At 40.7% G+C, this 27,475-nt stretch overlaps 1 protein-coding gene across 1 annotated transcript; it reads left to right on the forward strand.

The window, feature by feature from the left end:
• The first annotated feature begins 13,741 nt into the window (after positions 1-13,741).
• On the forward strand, positions 13,742-26,718 carry LOC126994166 (mucosa-associated lymphoid tissue lymphoma translocation protein 1-like). Its single transcript, XM_050853415.1, is given in 18 exon segments — positions 13,742-13,889; positions 14,632-14,795; positions 15,815-15,966; positions 16,421-16,598; positions 17,360-17,516; positions 18,129-18,230; positions 18,819-18,911; positions 19,354-19,516; positions 20,014-20,223; positions 20,370-20,573; positions 20,729-20,969; positions 21,506-21,626; positions 21,628-21,694; positions 22,617-22,742; positions 23,020-23,081; positions 24,072-24,248; positions 24,660-24,725; positions 24,893-26,718. Coding segments are annotated over 17 exon segments (2,382 nt in total). The 5' UTR covers positions 13,742-13,889; positions 14,632-14,646; the 3' UTR covers positions 25,007-26,718.
• Positions 26,719-27,475: the final 757 nt, after the last annotated feature.

The raw sequence follows: 27,475 nt of genomic DNA on the forward strand, positions 1-27,475 counted from the left end.
CGGCTCCTATTAACACCTCAATATGGCGTGACAACGTATGCTAATATTTCCGCACTCCACAATCACCCCCTGTCACTTCCCCTTATAACAAACCACACAGCCTTTTGTAATAGTCCGCCACGTCACCGATTATCAGTCTCTCTAATTCACTCTTTCCTCTAGTTAACGTCTCACTTCCTCTACGAATCACCCACACCACCATCATGTCATCAATTAGCCTTCATTCCCGTATAACCATGCTCAACCCTACCCATGTCACCGCCCCTCTCACACACACATTCACAAAGGGTCGTGGCCGTAACACACATCAAGAGAGCAACACCAACACCACCAGCAGCAGCACCAGGATCGCCACACAATGACCAGGGAGCGGGATGAAAGTGGCGCCACAACACAACACAAGTGGCATGGATTTGTTAGTTTACGCAGATCATTTATGTATAGCACTTAACGGTGTGCCGGCCACGCTCTCGGCGATTTAAACTTCATTCCACTCTTTATCCCTCTCGCTCTTTCTTTTTCCCTTTTTAAATGTTACACACGCGGCGGACTTTTAATGCCTGAACACCACCACGCAGCTGATGCATTTTGTGACTGTTACGTTTTCGAGGAACTAGACGTGGAATTACGAAAGTATTAAGAGAAGAAAGTCTTTAGAAGTGGACGAATGAAAGCGCGACCATCGTTCACATATAGGAATTGAGTATTAGACAGTAAGAGATGAATATAGCTATGGACAGGAGTAACCCTCGATAAAAGATATACAAATAGATGATGGATATAGACGGAACCATAAAGCGTCCTTCATAGATACGCACTGAACAATAGATAAAAAATACTATCACTGGACGCTAGAGAATGATTAATGACGTGTACGAGATTATAGCTATGAACAGGAGTAACCCTTGATAATAGATATACAAAGAGATGATAGACAGATGAAACCATAGATAAGATTTGAGCAATAGACAGGAAATGCCATCACTGAACACTAGAGAATAATTAGTGAAGTTTTATTTTTTTTACAATAAAGGAGACAGCTCAAGGGCACAAAAAAAGGAAACAATAATATAAAATAAAAAAAGCCCGCTACTCGCTGCTCCTACAAAAAACAATCAAAAGAGGTGGCCGAAAGAGAGGTCAATTTCGGGAGGAGAGCTATGGACAAGAGTAACCGGCACCCATAGAAACACAGATAGAGCATTACAATTAAAAAGAGAATCAGTGAGGCAAAGAAATTACAAAACAGATAACCTATACCTCACATGTTCAGCGCCGACCATGTGCAGCCGAGAGACGTCAACACCTGCCCAAGTACAACACAGGTAACATTGGCTTTGCTCCGTGCCGCAGGTGTGTACAGGTGGGCTCCCAGGTGTCTGCAACAAGGGGGCGAGAAAACAAGAGGTGAAAAAAAGGCTACACGGAAAATCAGACCAACCATAAAAGTGTTCGCTCGGGAGGGTTGTTTATGTACACACACACACACACACACACACACACACACACACACACACACACACCGCTCCCCCCACACCTAATGATCAGTGTAACCCTTAGAAAAATACCCCCAACAGACGCGGTGACTCTGTAAATTATTGTTGTGGTTGACGTAATACAAAAGGTCTCCGGGGACATATTTTGGAGAGGGTGAGTGAGATAGTGGCTCCGTGTGTGTGTGTGTGTGTGTGTGTGTGTGTGTGTGTGTGTTGTATTGCATCCTGACAAGACGAGATAAGATAAAGTAAGAGAGAGAGGGAGAGAGAGAGAGGATGAGAGAGTAGAAAAAAGGAGAAAAGGAGAGATGAAAAGATAAGAGAAGAGAGAAGAAAAGAAGAAAGAGAAAGGAGAAGAGATTATAAGAGAAGAGAAAAGGACACAACAGGAAAAAAAAATGTGATAGAAAAATGAGAAAGAAAAGAGGAGGAAGGAGAGCAGAAACTATAGAAGACAAGGCAAGCAATACAAGGGAGGAAAGAGAGAGAAAGAGAGAAGCGGGAGAAAGAGTAGTGGAAAAAACTGATTCACATAAGTAGGGGAATACAACTAGACATTATACGGACACCACCACACAGCTTTGTCCCTTCCATTTCCTATCCCCAAATCCGGTCAGTTACGTGACCCGCACTCTCTCACACCCATATCCTGCCAGGCGTCCTTCGTATCCTGCTCCTCCATGCCCTCTGGTGTCTCCTTTGATCACGGTAGCCTCTAAAAATATGACATTACCCTAAATTCTATTACTATGCATGTATCTTTGTCTATTTCAAGGAGTGACATACTGGAGGTTCTTTTTTATATATATGTTTTTGCTTTATCCTCTGCCTGTCTTCTGTATAGTAAAAGTGGAATGCAGTAAACAGTATTTTGGGCTCAAGGGCTAAGGTGACGGAGATGAGCACCGAGGCCACGCGTATGCTACAACACTTGAGGCACTTTCCTTGACATACGTCTTTCCTTTCTCCTTAGCTTGTCCTCCATACCACAAAATAAGAACGTAGAGCAAACGTGACGGGGATGAGCACCAAGGCCACGCGTAGTCATATCGTACCCCCCAACTTTACCTTCTTATTGCATCTTTACAGTCATGCTTCACCTCACCTCTCCAGCCAGTCAGCCAGCCAGTCAGTCAGCCAGTAAGCCAGCCAGTCAGTCAGCCAAACCCCCAAACCCTTTAGCGCCACGCTGCCTGCCCCGCCCTTCAGTGATTTAGATCAGTTACATGACAGCAACTCCATTTCACCCCTCGCTTCGGGTTACCTCGGTATCAAGCCGTCCCTCACGCCCTGGTGTGGGTGGCCGCCGAGGACATCGACACCAGCGGAGGGAGACGCGGCGACGGGTGGCCTATATAGTGTTGAAGAGGCAAACTCGAGGAATGCTTATAGATAGATAGGTAAATGGATCGATAGATGGTTAGGTTGGTAGATATAGATAAATAGACAGATATATAGATAGAGAGATAAATAGATAGAGATGATTGGTTAAACATAGATAGATAGATAGAAAGATTGATCGTAAGATAGCAAGATCCATTGATTGATAAGAAGGTCAATAGAATGATGACAAAATGATAAGTATGAATATACATGCATAAACAAATCCTGAGGTGTTTAAGAACCTATCATGTTATCAGTACCGAGGCACACACACACACACACACACACACACACACACACACACACACACACACACACACACACACACACACACACACACACACACACACACACACACACACACACACACACACACTCACACATATAGGTTAGGTTAGGTTAGGTTAGGTTAGGTTAGCTCAGGTTAGGTTAGGTTAGGTTAGGTTAGGTTAGCTCAGGTTAGGTTAGGTTAGGTTAGGTTAGCTCAAGTTAGGTTAGGTTAGGTTAAGTTAGGTTAGGTTAGCTCAGGTTAGGTTAGGTTAGGTTATCCCAGGTTAGGTTAGATTAGGTTAGGTTATCTCAGGTTAGGTTAGATTAGGTTAGGTTAGGTTAGCTCAGGGTTAGGTTAGGTTAGGTCAGGTAAGGTTAGGTTAGACAGATGTCAACTTCATACCTGAGCCTTCCTTCATCCGTAATCAATATACTATGCACCTTCGCGTACCCCGTAACACACAAACGAACACAAACACACACAAAAAAGAAAACGGTGATAGGGTCTGTTACCTATACTAAAACTGTCTATGTCACCCCAAACTAACATATGTGCAAATTTTATACCTGAATCTACTCCTCCTCCTTGTCCTCCTCTCCTCCTCCTCCTCACCCTCCTCTTCCTCTCTAGTTCCCAATACATCATCCACGCACCAAGGCATGTCCTGTCTCTACGCCTTCGTCTGTGTCTTCCCCCTGACTCGCCCGATGATCTCATGAGTGTTAGCCGTGGCCACATAAATCTTGGAGCAAATGATATAACAACACCTTCTCTCTCTCTCTCTCTCTCTCTAATGAAAAATATATGTACACGCATTAATTGCATTGCAGTGTATTCATGACAGGTTAGCACGAGGCAGCAAAAACCTTCCTTGCGACGGTATAGATAACAGCCTTGAGGCGGTACTAGCGATACATGCAAGTAGGAAGGAAAGAATGGCTGTTTTATCGGCTAGAGTGGATTGCGAAGAGGAGAGAGGAGAGGTGCACTGTTACATACGCATAATCAAAGCGACGAAGAGCCTAAGCATGGAAGGGATACCAGGGGAGGGAGGAGAAGTGGACAGTCATAGAGGATTAAAGAGCGGAGGTCATCCATGAAAAACGTGTGAGAAAAAGTGATAAATAAGAGACGAAGAGATCATATTGACGCAGATCATAAGCTGGAAGCAAAGTTGGGTGCTTATATACGGTATTATAAGCCTCGAAGGCATATCACAAAGGGAGAGATGCACAGTTATTTAAAGAGTTGAGGTCCTCCAAGAAAAACGTGTTAGAAAATTAATATTATAGAAAGAGACGAAGATACCATAGAGACGTAGATCATAAGGTAGAGTGCATATATACGCTATTATAAGCTTCGAAGGCATATCACAAAGGGAGAGATGCACAGTTATTTAAAGAGTTGAGGTCCTCCAAGAAAAACGTGTTAGAAAATTATTATTATAGAGAGAGACGAAGATACCATAGAGACGCAGATCATAAGGTAAAGGTAGAGTGAATATATACGCTATCATAGACCAGGAAGGCATATCAAGGAGGGAGAGATGCACAGTTATTTAAAGAGCAGAGGTTATTTATGAAAAACGTGTAAGAAAAAGATTATAGAAAGAGACGAAGATACCATAGAGACGCAGATCATTAGGTAAAGGTAGAGTGAATATATACGCTATCATAGACAAGGAAGGCATATCAAGGAGGGAGAGATGCACAGTTGTTTAAAGAGCAGAGGTTATTTATGAAAAACGTGTAAGAAAAAGATTATAGAAAGAGACGAAGATACCATAGAGACGCAGATCATAAGGTAAAGTTAACGTTGGGTGCATATATACGTTATCATAAGCAAGGAAGAAGAGTGTATCAAGACACCTCTCAACCCGAAATTGACCTCTCTTTTGGCTACTCTTTACTCTTATCTTTTATGGGAGCGGCGAGTAGCGGGCTTCTTTTTCATTGTTTTGTTTTGTGTTGTCTCCTTTGTGTTGCGCTTGAGCCGCGTCCTCTGATGTAAAATAAAAGAAAAGGAAAGCACGTCACGGAAGGAAAGGTGGACAGCTATATAGAAGATTAAAGAGCAGAGGTCCTCCATGAAAGACGTGTACGAAAATCAAGATAAAGATAGAAAGAGACCATAGAGACGCAGATCATGAAGTAAAGGTGAAGTTGGGTGCATATATACGCTATCTTAAGCAAGGAAAGCATATCAGGAAGAGGAGGTTAAAGAGCAGAGGTCACCTATGAATGACGTGTGAAAAAAGGAAAATAAAGATAAAGAATCATGAAGTAAAGGTGAAGTTGGGTGCATATATACGCTATCTTAAGCAAGGAAAGCATATCAGGGAAGGAGAGATGGACAGCTATAGAAGATTAAAGAGCAGAGGTCATACAATAAAAACGCGTAAGAAGAAGAAAAGAGAAAGAGATCAAAGAGACGCAAATTATCAGCATGGAAGGCATATCAGGAAGTGGGAGATAGATGCACAGTTATTTAAAGAGCACAGTCAGGTCATCCATGAAAAAAAATAAAAATGTAAGGGAAAGAGAACAAAAAAAAAAAAAAAAAAGAGATGAAAACAATACCCGTGTTGAAAACTGAGCGACCGATCAAATAAAAGATGTTTTTTTTTTATATGAAACGATGAGGTTTTAGCTTGGCACTTTTGAATGTTTTTTTGGTGTGGGGAAACTATTTTTTTTTTCCTGGAACGGTTTGTATGAAAAAAATATCCCTAACCTTTCATAATGATTATTTTTTTAAAGTTTTGTGTGCATGACTTACGTTTCTGATTTTATACATAAGTAATTTACACCCATATACCTAAACATATTTGACAAGGCTTTCGTAGGAGTTCTGTGCATTTCCAGGGGTAGTTTTATGACCCTAGTGGTAGTCTGACCCTTCTGTACCACGAACCTTAAGAAAACTCTCATGAGAACCCGACTGATATCCCTCTGGGCCTTTGAATAATAAGAATACCAGCCGTCAAACTCTGAACTTTCAGTGGCTATGTGTGGGCGTACAGGGTCACGTATGTAATAATTATGAACGAGGTGTCACGGGCAGAAGCGGACAAGGCCTCCTTATACTGATTTACAACCTGGGTGGAGGAGACGAGGAAGTAGACTAATGGAGGCGGTTCAGCTCACCCAAACTCACAAACACAAGGGAACACACATTACATATCGACAAGTAGCAAAGACATGACATCGCTGGAACGAGAGAAGGAGTACACGCAAATACTGATTCCGTGTGATGTGAGACGTAGTTAGTTTTTTTTACAGTAAAGGAAGCAGTTCAAGGGCAAAAAACGAAAAACAAAAGAAAAGGTCGCTAATCACTGCTCCTGTATAAGTGAAACTGAAATAAGGTCTTTTCTTGATAGCTAAATACGCCGAGAGTTCGATTGAGAAGCCAATTCCTGAGAGAATGGAGTATTAATTAACCCGGTAGCTGCGGGGGTCATGTTTCTTAGGTTAGGTTAGGTTAGGTTAGGTCAAAGGGCCCTCTAAGTTAAATAATGAGAAAAAATCATCACTCACGCAAACCATTTCATAATATATATCAACGCATGTGTGATCAGTTTATGCATCATCTATTTTGGGAGGTTTATATCATGGCAGAAATTTGGCCCATCGCTGGTACATGGTAAAGCCGCAAATTTGGCCCGTCGCTGCTACCGGGTTAGTGACACAAAGAGTCTAAGTAAATAAATGAACAAGTGTCAGAGGAGGAAAGGCGCACAGTTATACATGATTGAAGTGACGAAGAGCATGAGCATGGAAGGGATACCAAGGGAGGGAGGAGAAGTCGAGTCACATTTTTACAGAGTGTCCCGAGTGAAAATAATGTCTACGGCAAGAGCGATGACAAATCCAAAGCCAGCGCTCAGGTAAAGTAAACATTTATATTTTTTACAGGAAGGGAAGGAGCTATAAGTAAAAAAAAACTAACTAAATAAAGAAAGATAGAAATGGGAAACAACAACAACAACAACAAAAACAACAACAACAATAAAAAAGAAGAAGAAAAGAACAAATACAAGAGAAAGAAGAAGAAGAAATAGAACAAGAACAAGAAAGAAGATGAAAAAAAACAATAATAATAATAATAATAATAATAATAATAATAATAACAACAACAACAACACACCACACCATCTCGCCTCGTGGCTGCTGTAGTAATAATAATCATAATAAAAACAATTAGCCTAATATTCGGAAAACCAGCGTTGCCGTTTTTCATAAGCTCGCACTCTGCCTGCAATCATGACACGCGAAACTCATCAAGCCTCATTAGTTTTTTCCCCCCGAAAGAGGAATGTCAGGTTATCAACTAGAGGATAAGGAAACTGATGCTGACAGTCGGGTAGAAGCCTCCTCGTGAGCCTCAGGTCCATGTTAAACACTTCAGGGCCCGAGAACACACATTTGACAAGGCTTTCGTAGAAGTTTGGGACATTTCCAGGAGTAGTTATGATCCTTCAGGGCCCGAGAACACGTATTTGACAAGGCTTTTGTGGGAGTTTTGGGCATTTCCAGTGGTTATGATCCTTCAGGGCCCGAGTACACATATTTGACAAGGCTTTCATGGTAGTTTTGGGCAATTCCAGGAGTAGTTATGATCCTTCAGAGCCCGAGTACACATATTTGACAAGGCTTTCGTAGGAGTTTGGGGCATTTCCAGTAGTTTAATGACCCTGGTGGTAGTCTGACCCTTTATCTGTGCTATGAACCTACAGAAACACTAATTAGAACCCGATTGATCTCCTCTTCGGCCTTTGCAAACAGCACTTAGGTCCATATATTCAATCGCTTTCGGCTCTTATAACAAATGTTTCCCAAGGCCACAAAAGGAGATTAGTCGGGTTCTCATGAGTGCTTTTCACGTTCATGGTGTAGAAGCTTTGCCAGACTGCTCCTAGGCTATCAAAATTACTCATGGAAATACCCACAACAACTTCGACGATATTTTCAAAGGCCTCAAAGGAGATTAGTCGGGTTCTCATGAGTGTTGTTCACGTTCATGCTGCAGTAATCTTGTCAAACTTTAAGCTCATAAAACTATACTCATGAAAATACCTACAACAATCTCTACTGAAGCCTTATCAAATGTGGGTGTGTGGGCCCCGAATGTTTAAAAATAATCAACCGAATCACTACAACCGATAATGATGGGTTTCCAATTTAGTGAGGCTAGCTTACTGATTTAGTGGGACTGTCTTAGTAATTTGTGTAAGGCGTTCTTATCCACTATATAGTTAAAGGTCAATGAAACGGGGATGAGCACCGAGGCGACGCGTTGCTTAGAGTATACTCCAAACTTGCCCTCTTACTCTCAGGCTCGTTTTTCCCCCAACCCAAACGCTTCCTGGCTGATAGTCGACAACACATAATTACGAAACACTGAAGCACTTTACGTAATATGACATGAAATAAGTTAAAAGAATTGGTCACTTGATAATATAGTATAGTTCATATGTTTTTACCCTTGAGCTGCTTCCTTTACTGTAAAAATAAGTAAATAAATAATTAAATCTAGTTGAGTTAGGGTTTCATCCCGTAGGCTATCATATGTAGTCCAGAGAGCGGCTCGGGTAGAAAATGGATCATGACTTAAAACCTACAATCAATATCCCTAGAAAATTATTGGATTCCCTCTTAACTCAGTAAACTACCCCATAAAAAGAATAGAAATATGTGTTCATAACTGACGAGGATATAAAAGAAAACGTCATTAAGCTGTACGAACCGCAGACTCAGTTATTCAGAATTATACGTTTTAACTTGCAACTGCGTAGAATTTATGTGTCCAAATCTAACTAAATAGCCGTTATTGCGCTCTCTCTCTCTCTCTCTCGTGTGCTCCCCTTCTCTTTCTCCGATACATAAATGAGACCAATACGGAATTACCAGGGGCCGACACCCTCGCCCAACCCTACACTTTGTACAATTTTAAGGTGACGTGCGCGTGTCGACCAAGTGCAGGACTGCTTAAGGTGACTAATAGAAAGGGCCTTATTCTCAAACATTTCAGAGCTTACACACACACATTTGATATGGCTTTCGCAGAGGTTGTTGTGGGTATGTATATCCATGCTCAAAACCTAAAGAAACACACATTTGCCAAGGCTTTCGTAGCTTTGGGAGGCATTTCCAAGGGTAGTTTTATGACTTAGATACCCCAAACCTGTCTATATCCATTGGTAGTTTTATGAGTCTAGTGATAGTTTGACAAGGCTCTGAACCATGAAAGTGAAAAGGAGTCATGAGAACCCGACTAATCTCCTTTAATGGCCCTTACCGAATCACTACAACCGATAATGATGGGTTTCTAATTTAGTGAGGCTAGCTTACTGATTTCGGGGACTGTCTTAGCAATTTGTGTAAGGCCTTCTTATCCACTACATGCTCAAAGGCCAATGCCAATGAGACGGAGATGAGCACCGAGGCCACGCGTCTGGGAATTCATGGTCTGGGTCGGTATTCTCAGACGCTTCCGCCTCTCACATAATCTATTTCCAGAGGCCAAAAAGAGGATAAGTCTGGGTTTCTCGAGTGTTTTTCTAGGTTCATGTTACAGAAAAAGGGTCAAACTACCACCAGAAACTTAAAAGTACCCATGAAAATACCCATAAACCCCACGAAAGCCTTGTTAAATGTGTGTACTTGAGAGCCGAAATGTTTAAGAATATGACCTCATGACTTAACATCAAATTTCTTTTTTTCTTTTACCTCCCACTCCTTCCTCAGTCCCTTGAGTATCACGTACTAGCGCTAGCACAATATCCCTCCCTATAATCATGCTCATTATAGTTTCAAGCTTATGATTCAGCACGACATGGTCTTTCCTGCCCAGCACTTGGATATTATTCGTCCACTCATTGTCCTGCAGCAAAAAGAATAGCTTCTGATTTAGTGGCCCCAAACAGCAAGTAAAGAAGGGACAGAGCATGGAAAGGTAAGCATTCAGTGTGCAGAAAGGGCCGCGGTTGGTAAAGTGAGCCGCATAACATATAATAAGCCAGTTACACACGCTGCTCAAGAACATATGAACACTAATGAAATATTTACACGAAGCGAACAGCTTAACCTTCCATGACGCGAATGATATCCCCTCAGAACACGGAACACTTGCACCCGCTCCCTGGAACCATGACCGTTTCCATCTCGCTGTTTACAAGCCTGCCGTGAGGTGAGGAGGTAAAGCGGGAAAGTTCATGATTACAAAATTGCCTATAACAGCCACGTATACCTTGTGACAGCCCTACTTGTTGTCCTGCGTCTAGTGACTGCGGTGCGGCTCTGCTGCTTTCCCGAGAAAACGCTTGCACCACATTACCAGTGAAAAACATTCGTGGTTGGGCCTCACCCCGATGGTCGATATCCGCTACTGCGCGAATACAAAATGCAGCGACACAGAACTGCAAAAACGCATCTGAAGTATATTTAAGCACCCTATTTAAATATGAATAAATGGATAGATAACTACCCCCCGAAATAAATAAATAAATACCCTAGTATCACCAGCCATCGCCAAAGTAGATACAGTCTTATCAAACGAAGTGTTCCTCTGGCTCTGTGGCGGTGTTTGCCGGGCCAGGGCTCCCACAGTGGGTGGGCAGCATTTCTCCAGATAGGGGACACAATTTTCCGAAATAAGAAAAATAATACCCGTAACACTCTAATAGGACGCATACCAAAAGCACCACAAGAGCATGAATAATGTGCTGATTCGGATTTTAACCCTAGAACCCCATCGCTGTTTTTGAGGAACATGAACCACATCGCCGGGAGAATTTTACCCGGTTTTGAAAAATAAAAAAAAATAGTAGTTTTCAATTAAGGTTTATTACAAGTTTTACAGTGAAAAAGGAACTCTTAAACTATAGATTATAAACTTATAAACTTAAATTGTACTTTATTTTAATATTGATATTGACCTTAATAAGGAATAACCAAAATTTGACTAAATTTGAAAAAGTGTTTAGAAAAAAATTTCCAAAAAAAAAGTACTGCAGCTGGTGACTTCTCCTTTGGTACACTAGTTACTAGGTAGTTGGCCCCTCGCCTCAGTCAGTTGCAGCCCACTACTGCCACAGGTAACTGTATGGGATGCACGCGAAAAGTGGCTATATTTTTTTTGTGATTTATATATATATATATTTTCCAGAGCTGATAATGACTTTTTTCAACATGGAATGATGAAATACAATAAAAAATTGTCTTCCACATCACTTTCAATATCTCTAAATTCTTCCAGGTCATCAACACACTCACTATCTGAGCTATCATTTACTGAGAGGAAACCAGATTTGTTCATCGTCTCCACAAGTTCCTCCTCAGTCAGCACTTTGCCTCGGGCAGCCATATTTTCTGTTTATCTGTAATAATTACTAAATATCTGAAAAGAAACACACGTAAGATATCACTAATAGTTACAGGTAAACACATCGTCGGGAGAATTTCACCCGGGTAAAATGTCTAACGTTCACCACATCGTCGGGAGAAATTCTCCCGAAATAACGGTTTTCCCCTCGCCGTAGAAAATTCCAGGCGCGGAGCCGGAGCGCACACCCACCCTTCACGATGTCTCACACAACCCTGCGGGTACACAGGCGGCCAGCTGGTTCCCGCGCTTTCTTCATATTTAACTACGTGGTAACCTAGGAGAGTCGGGAGAAAATCACCCGGCAATGTGGTTCTAGGGTTAACTACCAGTTTGCGTCAACTACTACCGTACCTGAAATATTTAATATGCCTACATTTAAAGAAAATAAAGCTGTACAAATAAAGATACTCCAATTAAAAAAAAATCGGGGGACTTATTTAGTAGACCTAAGCGATCTATTTCAGACACAAAGTTTCATGGTAAAGTACTCGTAAGATGCTTCTTTTTTTTTCAAACCGAGCTAGTCATTACTGGAAAACAGCAAAGAAATCGCTCGATCAAATCTATCGAAGAAATCGCTGTTAAGACCTGCTGTCAGAACGAATAACAAAGTGCAGCGCACGTTATTATTCGTCCGGGATCTATTAGAAAAAAAATCTAACAACCCCACCTTGACTTGCCGAGCAGCAACGTATCGCCGCAAAAATAGTAACCTATCGCCACAAAATAATAGCCTTTCGCTGCAAAATAGTAGCCTATCGCCGGTAAGGATAGTAAACTACCTCTGGTAAAAGTAAACCATCGCCAAATTTACTCTAGGGATTTCGTATCTGTTTTTCAGCGATATATATATATATATATATATATATATATATATATATATATATATATATATATATATATATATATATATATATATATATATATATATATATATATATATATATATATATCTGTACTTTCAAGTATCCAGTAGCTATCTAGGCTGACTTGGGAAAAATATAAATCTTACCGAATTCAGATCACATGACCCATTAACCCCCAAAAATACATTATATATAATTTTCATGACTCAGATAATGTCTATTAAACAGTAGAGATGAATATAGGTTACCACTTTTCAAACGCCTGATCAAAAATAATAAATGTTACTTTTTATTGCTAGATGTTACGTATTTTTGTTACGCTTTCAAGTATCTCACTGGGAACACTGCCCCACACACCCCACGCTGGTCTCGGCAAGCAGCCCTCCCGACAAAAGCGCCGGAGAATTAATATCAGGCTCCCATTACGACTATTTTCCAAGGCTACAGAGAAGGTTAACCTGATTTTCACGGGTATTTTTACTATTCAGTGTGCAGAAGTAATGTAAAACTATCACTAGGATCGCAAAAAAATCCATGACAAGCCCAGCAACTTCTACGAGAGGCTTTTCAAACAGGCGAAGTGAAGACATGACGGGACAAAACATTTTTCAGCGCACTGCCCAAGGAGATCAGACATAAAGAACTACTCAGTGGATAAGTTCAAAGGAAGTCTCGATGCTTACCTGAGGGGAGTGCCAGATGAACCACCAATGCCCGGCTTCACTGCAAAACGAAGCCTCCTGTCAAGTGTCAAGAGGCGCCTCCTGTCAAGTGGCGCCAACTTTGTAATTTGTAAACAGTCCCGCGTTTTGCCTTTCCAACGGGTTCTGGGTTGATTGATTGATTGATAGTTTACTGTTGCAGGTAAACAACAAGGGAGAAGGGAGGAACATGCCATCCCAACCCCCAGGCAGGACAGAGTGTGATTATACAACTATTAATACATGTGTAGGTAGCACCATGAAATTAAAAAGATACAATGGTAGGAAGGAAAGCACAACAAGGTTCAACGTTAATTTCTATATATCCTTATTGTCTGGGCCTCTGCTGTTCAGTTATTCGCATTAATTAAAAAAAAGCTGTTGGGAAAAAAGATCTGAGCAGTGAAAATTGAGTGCATGAAAAGTGTAATAGTGGAAAATAGCAAAAGCACATAGAAAAGTATATATATCAGGGAAAGAAAAAGACAGAAAAAACCCATAAGTTCAGGATGAAGCGTTTAAAGTGATGCAATACTGAAAAGGAAAGTGTGAATAAGTGAATAAAAAGAAAAGAGGAACTAAGAAGCGATACAGGTCAAATGAAGGAGAGATACAGGTCAAAAGAAGAAGAAGAAGAAGGAGAGATACAGGTCAAAAGAAGAAGAAGAAGAAGAACAATTTCATAACAAACAGGAAAAAATAAACAAAAACATGGGAGTGTCTTGCAAGGTAATGAAACCGAGCCTGTCATCCATCATACTCCTCTAAATCCATCACTGCCAAGGTAAAGTAGCTGTTGGAGGATTAATATACACACTAAGTTAATAATGACCCTGTAATAGTGAAAGATAAAGCCCATATCAGTAAAATACAGGAAAACCACATATACGTAAGGTAATCTGTACTGTAAGTATCTAAGTATCTGTAAGTAGTAGTGAAAGATAAAGCCCACACACACCGTTCTTTATACAGTAAGGCCACGTATATAAGTTTCTTAAAGTTATAATCAAAACCCTGTGTCTTCATACGACTCTAAATCCATCACTGCCAAGGTAAAGTAGCCGTTGGGGAAGTAATATACACACTAAGTTAATCTTGACCCTGTAAAGGTGAAAGATAAAACCCATATCATCAGTCCAGTACAGTAAGACAACATACACGTAAGGTTCCTCAAGTGGTGCAACAAACAGTCTGGCTTCATACATTTCTAAGTCCATCACTGCTAAGTTAAAGTAATTGTTGGGGGAGTAACATGCAGACAAAGTTAAGTTATTTTTGAAAAATAGCTACGGGAGCATTAGAGGCTATAACAAATTTGGTGATTGTTTACTAGGTATTTTAGTGGCTGTAGGCTCCTATCCTTAGCAGTGATGAATTACAATTTTGCAGTGATAGGATGGGATAGACTCAGGTCTGTTAAACAAGTCCTGTGAAAAGAATTGTTTGCGCCAGTGTTAGAAGTGTCTTTAATTTCCCCTGTGCTCAAGATGCTTATTTTCCATATTATTTATTGTTCATTATTTCAGGTGAAGAGCACCAAAATGGAGCCAGATACAGTAGAGGCAGATGATGACTTGCAGAACATGCCGGCCAGTGTGATGGAAGGCATCATACATGGGCTGAATCAAAATGATGCCTGGTTGACCATGGCAAAAAATCTCAAGGATGGAAGAGGCAAAAAAGCAATAAGGTAACATATAACTTTTGATGTAAAGTATTAATATTTTTTCTGATATTTAAAAGTATATGTAGAATATTACTGTTGGATGGAAGTGGCAGGTTGCCGCTCACTATATAGGCAGGCATAGGACTATATGGAGGCAGTGTTTTGAATAGTTTCAGCATCATTGGTCACTGGAGATTGAGGCAATGGATAGAATTATTTGGAAGTGTATCATTGACCATTTAACCTTGTAAGAAATTACCTATGGGAAAATCTGACAGTAACCCCTTGATTGTGGATTTCCTACAAGAAGACCTCACCAAGCTACAGGAATGGAACAAAAAATTACTGTTACAATTCAATGAAGAAAAATGTAAAGTCATGCACCTTGGGAGGGGATATCCAGCATACCAATACCACATGGACAACACTCCACTATCCACCACAGAGGCAAAGAAAGACCTGGGAGTATATGTTATCAGGCTACCAGTGATTTCTTACCCGGATAGGGACACGCCCCATCTAAAAACAGTGCGATGTCTCCAATCAAAACTGTAGCGCGACGGTTTTCATGAAGATGGTCAGATGGTTGGCTAATATGACATCGCGAGATGGCAAGGACAACTACTATTTTCAAGACACAGTCAACCACAACAATCCATAAACACACCCAAAAGAACAACCAAACCATTAGAACAAATTAATCAAACTCATATAGGATCAGACCAAGATGCTTGTCCAGCTGCCGTTTGAAGGAATTCACCGACATGACTGACACAACAGAATGACAGCCAAAGTGAAACAGATTGAAAGCCAAATCCATGCCGGTCACAGTGGATGGGTTAAACAGATGATGATTATGAGGTGGAGGAAGAATATTTAGAGCACCCCTTATAGAAGCAGAACAGTTTAGGTTGAATATCCTTCTGCTGTGAAAACCTCATCAATAACCTCATTTGCTACCCTCATAGAATATCCTTCACTTGGAATATAAATAAATAAATAAGTTAAAATTAATAAATAAACAAAAAATCTTTCTTTTTCAGTGATGCATCTTTGTCCCAAATGAAAAAGACATCATCGCCTGGGAGACAACTTATTGATATGCTAATGAGAAACCTTTTGAGAGTGAGGGATTTCCAGGCCATGCTGGAAGGATGTCAACTGTATGACATTTTGAAGCTTATAAACACAAGTGGTATGTTCTGTTATATGGAAGCATCATATTTTTTAAACTATTATACGATATGATGTATATTTCATATTGACCTCCGTTAATGTTGCTGAGTATACTAAATCTACATATCAGCATCCTCGTAAGCAAACTGCCTGAGTTGCTTTTCATCGATTTCCAGGTTTTTGGCTAAATCAATAAGTAGTTGCCTCTACCATTCAAGGTCTAAGTGTTCAAAAACTTGCCTTTACATTTCTGCCTATGTCATTAGCCGAATGTGAAAATGAGTATTTTTGATTTCCTGAAAAGTAAGAAAAATGACTGGCAGGTTGTTTAGGAAGGTGACGATATGAACATGGAACAAAGTGAAGCCTATGGAAGACAGAAACATTAATTCTCAGCTTAAAACAGATAATCTCCACATGCCATACTAACACCACCAGGTGAATATGATAATAACTGCCTTGTATATCCACAGAGCCAGCTAAAATCGTGATTCCCGAAAGAGATGCCTGCTACAGAGTCAAACTAGGCTCCCCCAAGGTTGAATTTTTTGTGGAAGTGTGTGGGTCTCCTTACCCTGACATCCAGTGGTATTTTAATGGGAAACCTTTGATGGGGAAGACCTCACCTGAACTGTCGCTGGAAAATTTTAGGTAAGTATCCCATTCTATCTGTCTATAATGGGAGCATATGCTATAATTGCACATGGGCCTGGAGCTCATCTCTGGTGCATTATCCCTTGAGCCTGTGGTGGAAAATAACCTAACCTAACCTAACCCATTACCCCGGTATACGTGGCCAGTTTGACATCCGAAACACCAAACTTCACCTTCCCCAGGTCTCATTTATCGACCAGTTCGAAAAGGAAGATTGACAGCTGGTAGCCCATTCCAAACTTCTGAAATGTGAAAGTAGGGAATCGTATTCAGTTAAAAGTTGGACTTGCAATAATAAATTAATATATACTGAGCTGTGAATCTAATGAAAGTCTTGACGTCAATTCACCGTTCACAAATTCACTCCAGTGCTCATCATTTGTAGAGTTCATTTTACTGTTCAACCCAATTTTATTTACTTCTTTACAAGTAGTGTGTAGTGGGCTTATTTTCCTTTGTTTTCCTTTTTTTCTTTCTATTTTTTATACTTGAGCTTGCCGTACTAGAAGAAAAAGACACCTCTCCTCCCGAAATTGACCTCTCATTTGGCCACTCATCTATACACTCATTTTATGGGGGCAGTGATTAGCGGACTTTTTTTCTCCGTTATCTTTTTGTCCTTGAGCTACTTCCTTAACTGTAAAAATAAATAAATGAATAAATATATCTATAAAGCTTTGAACTAATAAATTGTGTAAGGCTCTAACTCTGATGGCCTATGTTTATGATTTTTGTGTTTGTTTTCATGCAACACTCAGCCTCAAAGATGTGGGCGAGTACACTTGTAAGGTTAAGCAGAGACTCAACGGGGCTGTATCAGAGCTGACCTCACCCAAGTATATCTTCACTCCAGACGACTCTCCCTCCAGAATTTTGAAAGACCTTGAAGATGTGGAAATAAAAGCCAATGACGATGTAAGTGTATAGTGACGTTGCTTTGTGTGTGTGGGTGTGGGTGTGTGGATGTGTGTGCGCTCTTGTAACTGATCAGTAAACTCATGGGGTTTTTCAAATGTTATATTAGTAGTTATCAATAGTTGCGTGACTAGCGTGGCTTTGTAATTCCATTTTCGGGTTGGAGTTAAATAGAAGTGTTAGATTTTCACAGAATCCAGTTGACATATTACAAACTCAGTTGTCGAAAGTGATATATAAAAATCAACAAAACCAACCAACCATGCCATGAAAAATAGGTCAGTAAAGACAAATCAGCCATATTATAGTTAAGAGATACTAATATGACATTTTCAGGGGTAGTTTTATAACCCAGGTGGTAGTCTGACTCTTCCTCTGTAACATGAATCTAAAATATCACTCATTAGAACCCAACAAATCTCCTTTCTGGCTTTGGGAATAGTTGATATGAGCGGAAGTGTCTGAGAATATTTACCTAATGCTTTGTACAACAGGAGCGAGGATGCTGCTATGTCGATGTTATTAACCTTACTGATGCCACAGGAACACATATGACCTGTAAACTTCTATGCATAACAATCTTCATCATCGTTTTGTTTACATTTTCTGCAGCTCACCTTGTCCTTCGAAGTGACTGGATACCCTGAGCCCCGGTGCTTCCTGTGGTTTAAGAACAACATGTTTATATCAAGAACTGAAATCCCACAGCTCCGTGTAAGTAGATTTTCGATTGTAGCAGGTCTCGTGTCACAGTGTAAGTTGTATTTCGGTTGTAACAGGTCTCGTGTCACAGCCCTGCCTCTAGTTTGGCATCCTAAAGCATCTTATTAGTTTCCTCTTTTCTACCTTATTTGGTATCCTAAGGCACTTTATTTGTGGTCTATTTTGTACTTGATTTTTACCCCTGTGTTGATTTGTATCCTAAAGCACCTTATTTATATGCTAAGTCACTTGATTTGTATCCTAACGTTCATTATTTTTAGCTGTTGTGTCATGTTTTGTATTCTCAGGCACGTTTTTCTCTCTTTTTCTCTTATTCTTCCTTCGGTATGTCCCTGTTATGAGTAGCCACAGCTGCTCAACTCTCTCTCTACCTCTCTCTGTCTTCTGCCTCTCCCTCTGACACTCCCTCTGCATGTCCACCTCTTTGGCATCTATGGATCTCCTCCTTGGCCTCCCTCATCTTCTCCTCCCTGGCAGCTCCATCCTCAGTGAGTTTTTTCTTTCTGAATCTACAACTAATCTTGTTAATTATTCTCACATACGGTAAGACTGATTAACGTCATTCTGTTCTTCATGCAGAGAGGAAAAGCAGATATCCACAGCTCCGGTGAATACCTCTGTAAGGTTGCAAATAGAGCAGGAAGATGTACGACAAGGAGAGCTCTTGTCAAGGTAAATGTTTTGTTGTTGTTTTTATTTTTTGCCCTTAACCTGTCTGCTGCGATTAGCATGAATTTGGCCTTCACTGGTAGCCTGGTAACATATATTCCCAGGTCTTTCTTTGCCTCTGTGGTGGATAGTGGAGTGTTTCCCATGTGGTATTGGTATGCTGGATTCCCCCTCCCAAGGTTCATGACTTAACATTTTTCTTCACTGAATTGTAGCAGCCACTTCTTTGTTCCATTCCTGTAGCTTGGTGATGTCTTCTTGTAGGAAATCCACAGTCAAGGGGTCAAGCTGCCTCCCTTGCTGTAAAGAAAAAAAGCTTGTGTGTCAGAATCCCAAACTTGCATTCATCACTTCTTATCTAATAGGCTGAATCTGTCATATGTCAAGAAATTCAAAACTAACTTGTAATAACTTCTGTTCATCACTGTTTATCTTCTCTCAACAGGTTAAGGAGGTTTCCATGTGCTCAGAAAAGCCAGAAATCATCAAGCAGCCCAGAATGAACCAAGGGTACTACTATGTGGGGGACAAGATATGCCTGTCCTGTGAGGTTCTCTGCAGCAAGCCGGTGGAGTTTGCCTGCTTTCTTAACAAGGATATGCTCGCTAGTAGGTATTTTTTATGTGCTATGTATGTGGGTAATGCTAGTTTGGGGCAATCGGTAATGTTGATCCTTTAGTAGGCAATGTTATTTTTGTAGTGTCAGCACTTCGTCCCTCGTTGCCTCCCAGTGTCTGTCTTGTATCATGTCCGCATGTTCACGTTCGTATTCTCGTTACTCCCCAGGTAATACACAGGCCTTAGTTTATTCGATGTTTGTCTATCCCATCATTACAAGTCCAGACAATACCCTGAACAACAATGTACTGAACCTTCTCTTTCAGTTAACAGTGCTTCATATCTTAGTAAATATATGACAGCAGTTTTGATATTTCCTCAACACATACTACTCCCTTAGATTAAATTGAAACAAGTTGTGAGTGCTTTGAGCCTTAGATCTTAGGCTTACTCATTAAGAAATGTATACAAAAAGCTGTGCTCTGTACTGTGGCTTTTTGAACCATGTTGACATTTTATTTACATATCCCTACAAACGTCTTTGCAGAGAACAGTCACATCCATGATATCACCATGTGTGTGTCAAGGGATCGCCACAAGTTTGATCTCAAGTACCTTCTGACCAAGGAACAACTGGATAAGGAAAACTGGAAGCCCCTGGTGTTCAGATTTGAAGTTTCGTCTTCAGGCGGCCGAACTCTGGCCGATGATGTACATGTGAAAGTGAAAAAAAGAGATGTAAAAGAATCTTACTTTGGTAAGACGCAGTTTGTTAAAAAATAGATTAAGTGAACAAAATACTAATATATGAATTTACATCTAAGTCATTCAGCATTATTTGCTAGGATCTTATTCTAATCATAAATATATATATACTGTAGTACCTTGACATTTTCTTTTCAGCAAGAAACAAGTGGGCATTGTTGATAGGAAACTCTAATTACCCGAAAAGAGTAAATCTACCGGCTGCAAAATGTGACCTAAAGATTATATGGAAAAACTTTGTAGAGTTGGGATTTCGGGTCTTGATGCTGACCGACCTCAAGAGGACGGAAATCCAAAATGCTGTCAGACTCTTCTCAACATTCTTGCAGAAAGGAGACTATGGTAAGAAATGAAGCATAGTTGATCATTGCACCATTTTTGTTTTACTTAGTTATTTGTTCATATTTCTATTTACTCTTGTCTGTTTGCTAGCATGATGGCTGACTGGCATCACAAAATTGTTTACCTATGTAAAAAGATATTGTTTTATTTTTCAGTTTCATTCTGTTATGCTGGACATGGCCTCCATAATGATGGGAAAGACTACATCATACCCTTGGATGCTAGTGAAAAACTTATATCAAAAACTCAAAACGCTTACACAGAAAACATTGTCACGGTACCCATTGATGAGTGCATTTCTTATGTGTGGATCTTCAACATTCTCCAAGAGAGTGAACCGGCCCTCATATTTTCAATTTATGACACTTGCCGCCCCATGACACCAAAGTACGATGGGTAAGAAAGCATTTGATGTCTTCATGGGTACTGCAGTAACAGCAGTCATGCAAGAATGAGGCATCTTAATACTCTGTGTGTTACACAGTCTAATGCAGTGAAAAATAACTTTTGCATGAGTGTCAGCTATGTTGCTTTTCTGTATGATCTGAGAGGTTGAATTGTTATTGTATTGCTTCAAGAATGCCTCTTTGGAGATAGTAGATTTCTCATTAATAAAAGGTGCAGACAGTCAGTTCAAATCAGACCGTCACAGAGAGCAGAATACCTTGCTCTGCACTGGCTCGCATGTCTCAACTTAACTTGTGTTACGACTTACTGTTGCTGAGAATGCGGAAAAATGATATGGCCAACACTCATGTGATTGGTATTTTCCTGTGCATAACATGGGAACGCTTTGCCTTGTGAACATCAAGGATGTTTTCACCGGGTTATTGAAACTAAAACCATCCATTGAGTTGCTACTAAAACACAGACATAATATGAGGCATGTAGTGTACTAGGTGCAAACAATGATATGCTCATCAATATTCCAGATGCCAGCCACTTGCATCTCAGGATGCCTACCAGACAGCCTTGAATAATTCCTTCACCATATTTGGAACATCAGAGGATTATGCAGCTTATGAGGATGACGAGGTCAACACTTCCTTCTAATGGGTACTCTGCAGGCCTTGATGACTGGAAGATACCAGTCAAAGAACTAGCAAATCAGGTGTTGGAAAGTAAGTACTAATCTTTTGCACCATTCACACTAAACATCCTCTTTTGACACCCCACCAGCTGCACTACACTTTCTACTCTAACTCATCCCTATACTGTCCAAATCCCTTGTGCAAGAGTTAACCAGCATCTTCATTCTTTCATCTTCTTCACTGGTAAACTCTGGAACAGCCCTCCTTCATCTGTATTTCCTTCTGCCTACGACTTGACTTCTTTTGCGAGGAGAGTATCGAGACACCTCTCCACCCGAAATTGACCTCTCTTTTGACCACTCATCTATACACTCTATTATAGAAGCAGTGATTAGCAGGCTTTTTTTTTCCCTTGAGCTGCTTCCTTTACCCTAAAAAATAAATCCCCACCACTTCCCTTCTTATCATTTATTCCCTTTTTCCTCCACCTCCTTGAAGCACTTTTCAGTTCCTCCTGCTCACCCTCCACTTTCTCTACTCTTCCCATCTCCTTCACCTCTCTCTCTACACTCTACTCTCACCGCCTTCTGCCTTCTTTACTCTTTCTTGATATTCCTCTTAACAGAATCGTGCTTCTTGCTGGAGTCTCAACTTGAACCCCTAGACGGCAGTGGAACCCTTTATAGACGGTCCAAAATTCAGTCAGTCAGTTTTGTGTGGCAGAAATATAACAACACTCCCAGACTGCAGTAGAATCTATATGTAGACAATAGTTATAACATCTCTTATGCGCTGCAACTATATTCATACTATGGTCCTAAGGTCGGCAGTGACTATATGTAGATGATTCATTTCGGGGGGAGCTACTCTTCAAATACTGCTGCCATCTAAGGGTCAATTATGCATAGTGAGGGAGGTGAAAGAATATGTTATTGATAGGTCAAGTTCAGGGTATCGTCAAACACATGCGTATTGATGTAAAGACCTCAGACGCAGGTTTCTCCACACTCAGGCTTTTATTTACCGAGTGACAGCATCCCTGAAGGAGAGAAACCACAGGTGCCCAAGATCGGCGGGGACTTGGCCAAACCACTGTCGTTAACGGACCCTTCTCGGCCAGAGGAAATTGATACATCAGGTAAGAAAAAAACATAACCTTATGCAATATCTCTTGGTGAAGGAGAATATTAATGTTGTTTTACCTGACACACATACCATGGTCAGTCTCTTAATACCTTTTTTTTGGGGGGGGGAGGGTCATGATGAATCCGGCACAAAAAAATCCATTCACAATTTCTCTCGGTGAAGTAATATATTAATTTTTTTTTCTTCTCCCTTTTACTATTTTTCTCCTTTATTTTCCTCATTTTTAGTACATCTTAACCAATGCCACTTACACAAACTTTTCCCTGCAGAGAAGGGTGTCTGTATGAAGTGGGAAAGTCTCGGAGGTCTTGGAGGGAGCATTCAAGATTCCGTAAGTGTCACTGTGGCGGCCTTACCGTTAACACCTTGCATGTTTAACCCATCTGCTTCGATTGGCACGGATTTGTCTTTTACTGGTAGCCTGGTAACATATACTTCCTGGTCTTTCTCTGCCTCTGTGGTGGATAGTGGAGTGTTTCCCATGTGGTACTGGTATGCTGGATATCCCCTCCCAAGGTGCATGACTTTACATTTTTTCTTCATTGAATTGTAGGAGCCACTTTTTGTTCCATTCCTGTAGCTTGGTGATGTCTTCTTGTAGGAAATCCGCAGTCAAGGGATTAAAGAGCCATGTGTGTGTGTGTGTGTGTGTGTGTGTGTGTGTGTGTGTGTGTGTGTGTGTGTGTGTGTGTGTTTGATTTGATATAGACAATATTTCAACGCCCAAACACACACACACACATTTGAGACAGTTTTCACAAGAGTTTTGGGGATTTCTAGGGGTCGTTTAATGACTCTGGGGGCAGTGTGACCCTTCTTCTGTACCATGAACCTAAAAAAAACACACTCATGAGAACCTGACTGATCTTCTTTGGCCTTTGGAAATAGTTGATGTGAGAGAGGAGAAGCATCGGACAATTACAGCTTAAGGTGTCATGTGTGTATAAGTGTATAGTGTATAAGAAAAATTATACAGACCCAAACAAAGTCCCTTCATTGAGCAGACACGAATACAGAAAACAGAAGAGGCAGTGACATTGAGATAAGGAGAATAACGAAAAGAAAAAAGAGAGGGGAAGGAGGAGAAACACAGTACCTAATAACTTTACAATAGGCAGTGGGTATTCAGTATTCAGGTCATCAACATATACACCCATATTTATTTTCACATAGCACTGGCAGACACTAACATAAGAGTGAGTGTGTGTTAGAAGGGAGAGAGGGAGAGGGGGACAAACACAGTACCTAATAATTCAACAATAGGCAGTGGGTGTTAACTTCTGCCTTCAACTCATCAACGTACCCCAATATTTATTTTCAGATTGCATTGATAGACACTAACATAAAAGTGAGTGCTTGTTGGAAGGCCGAGTCACCTAGAGATGGGGTCGCTTGGGTCATCAGCAACTGTTTGGAGCTTGGGGTCACCCTGTCTCGCGAGGGGCACCAGGGCCAGCAGAGAGTGGATGTTCAGATCAGGCTCTCCAACAGGAAAATGGTAAATGCTTGCTTTTAATTTCTCTCTATCTCTCTTTTTGTTTGTCTTGCTCTGTCTTGCTGTCACTCACTCACTTACAGATGCTTTATCCTTTTGTCTGACTGTCTCTGTTTGTCTTACTCTTGCAGTCTTTCTCTTACTCTCTCTTTTTGTGTGTCTTTCTCTCTTACTGTCTGTCTTACTTTATATCACTGTCTCTCTCTTACTGTTTCTCTCTTTATCTCACTCTCTTACTGTCTTTGTCTGTCTTATTCTCTCATTCTCTGTTTACTTTTATCTTATTGCCTCTCTTTTTGTCTGCCCTACTCTCTCTCACTCTCGCTCTCTTTGTCTATGTGTAAGGGAATGGAAACTTCAGGGTAATCTTCACAGCTGGTCACGTTATTAATACTGGTTTGCTATTACTTCCAGGCCTCGGGAAAGATGGGTACCGAGTTTTATGCCAACTTCATAATTCCTCATCTCCAGGCTTTTGAGGTAAGAATTGTGTATGTTGTCCATTGAATAGGTTAAAGCATGCAGGTATATATCCAACTCCACACCCCTGGAAAAATGACAGGCAATTTGTTTATGAGGCTGACAACGTGTATGACATATGTATGATGACGAGACGGATACATAACCTTATGATTCTTTGCTTGCAGGAATGTTTGGCGATCGAGCTGCTTCTCACCTACAGAGGACAGTTGTATAAGAAGAGGTTGTATTTGGAGAGCCCAGCAATTTCTCAGAAGTTCTATAGGGGGAATTATATATAGGGTAAGTTTTGTAGTTAGAGTTGATGAGGTGTGGACCACATGACTTTGCTCTCTCCTGTTAAGATTAATTTCTGTGTATTTACCTAGTTGTAAATTTACCTAGTTGTGGTGTCTTGTCTCCATAACTGCATTTGCTCAGTGTGTGTGTGTGTGTGTGTGTGTGTGTGTGTGTGTGTGTGTGTGTGTGTACTCATTGCCAACACTAGAATTAAATAGGAATATGAGACTGCCAATAGTGCAGGAATACAGGTCTCCCTTGATTTATGATTGTGGTGTTCCTAAAGATGTTATTGTAAACCAAAATATCATAAATCAAGTTCTATATGCATGATGGGGTTATAGGTGATGTGTCCTCGGGTCTCCCTAAACTCACAGTAACACAATGATGTACAGTGACTCATAATGACTTAAAATAACTGCAAATGACTTATGACGACTTAGCACAGTTACTGATATGTTTGTAGCCCAACACTGGCACCGTTAAGCAGGTACCGTTAGTGAAGTACTGACTCTTCAACTCTTGGCTATGAATGGCGGGGGTGAATGTGTTTCCCACCCCACAGTTCCCTCTATTGGATATACTCATTTTCGGGACACTTAGAAGATATCAACGACTATACATATTGATCATACAGGTAATTTAATGATGAAATACACCACTGACACTCGCCTGGCAGGTTTGAATGATGGTGTGGGAATGAGTGTCCAATACATTAGAAATCAAGGGAGACCTATATGTGTGTTTATGGTATGTGAATATATCTTTTACTGGTAAGTGGTATATTTCTGTGATGCTCAACTTGAATGGTTTATCCCGGTTAATTAATTTTATTCCACACTGTTTCCTTGTAATGTAGTTATTGAGGAGGGCTACAGAGGTGGAAACAGTTAAGGTGTACTCTATTTTAACCCGGTAGCAGCGGGGATCATGTTTCTTAATGGTCCCTCCAACTGAGAAAAATGAGAAAAATCATCCATCACACAAACCATTTCATAATATATATCAAAGCATTTGTGATCAGATTATGTATCATCTATTTTTGGGGGGTTTATATCATGGCACAAATTTGGCTCGTCGCTGCTACACGGTAAAGCCACAAATTTGCCTGTCGCTGCTACCGGGTTAAGGTCCTAGTGCATCAAAATCAGGGCTTATCTGTGTCTGTGTAAAGGTCACCCCCACCACTGTTGTCTTGGTAAACCTCACACATGCTACCACTTCTTCACAAATAAATAACTAGGAGATGTGGGAGTCACACAGTTCTTTTTCAATACTGGTCCTCAGACAAACCATGCAGCACTGGTGTGGGCGGACTCACTGATGTCATTATTATTGGAGGTGATCTCTTGCTATTCAGTGGGAGATGGAAGTTGTCAGCCATCAAGGTGCCTTCAGTGGAGCTCAATTTGTAATCTGTAATTGTGTATAGATATTTGAATACTTTTAATACTCAACATTCCAATTCAGTTTTATAAGGATTTGCAAGTACATCCATGGCTTGAATGCAGGGTACAGTATCCTCCAGCTCCTATAATGTCAGTTGTACTATATAGTGTTGCTCAGTCATTACTCCTGCTGGAGATTCATAATTTCATCAGCTAATAAGTGCTGCAAATATTTTACTAATTGCTCCAGTGTATGATACTATATTCTGTATATGAAATTTCAAGATGTATTGATCTATTTGGTATAAATAAAACCAAATTATATAGTGTTGTCTATTAATCTTCATACTAATCATTAACATATTAAAACATAAAGGAGTCTGACAGCCTCCACATTATTAAGGTTAGCAATAGCAAGAATGCTTTATACATCTCATAAGCCTCCCTTTGGCTAAATGAAGTAGCTGAAGGCTGGTGCCAACCATCCTTAAAATCCTATACATAGGCAAGCCTTCCAAAGCAATTGTTGTGAATGTTCGTGTTTGAGCATCACTCCTCAGCAGTCTGGGGGTCGCTAGCTGGTGTGAGGGAACCTTTGGCTTTTGAGCATATGGCCCCATGATGCCTGCACCCAGACCTTGACGTGCTAGAAGGCAAAATACTGCCAAACTACCCAAGTGGCGGTCAGGCCCCAGGAAACAACCACCCAGACCTCTCCCACACCACCTCAGAGAACCAGCAGGCCCGAGATCAGACGCGACAACCTCACCCCAGGAGCACCTGGTTATGTAAGGAATTTGGGTACATTGGTATCTTTTTCTCAGTGCCACCAGTGTGACCCAAAAACTGAATTTTTCCAAGTGCCCACTCTCTTTAAGGGGCAGAGGGTCCTTGGTCCGCTCAGCTTGAAGTCCCTGTCAGCCATTAGGTCAGGGGCAAGAAGTGGCTGATGGATGGGAGGGGTCATGGATATTTGATTAAACCTTCTTGGAAAGGCTTGGACTGAAATGTTCTGGGCTTGTTTTTTGGTCACCTAAACCTTTAGTTTTCTTTTTGTGTGTAGGTGATTAAGCTGAACAAACC

Source organism: Eriocheir sinensis, unplaced genomic scaffold, assembly GCF_024679095.1.
Source record: "Eriocheir sinensis breed Jianghai 21 unplaced genomic scaffold, ASM2467909v1 Scaffold734, whole genome shotgun sequence".
In the NCBI taxonomy this organism is placed as follows: Eukaryota; Metazoa; Arthropoda; class Malacostraca; order Decapoda; family Varunidae; genus Eriocheir; species Eriocheir sinensis.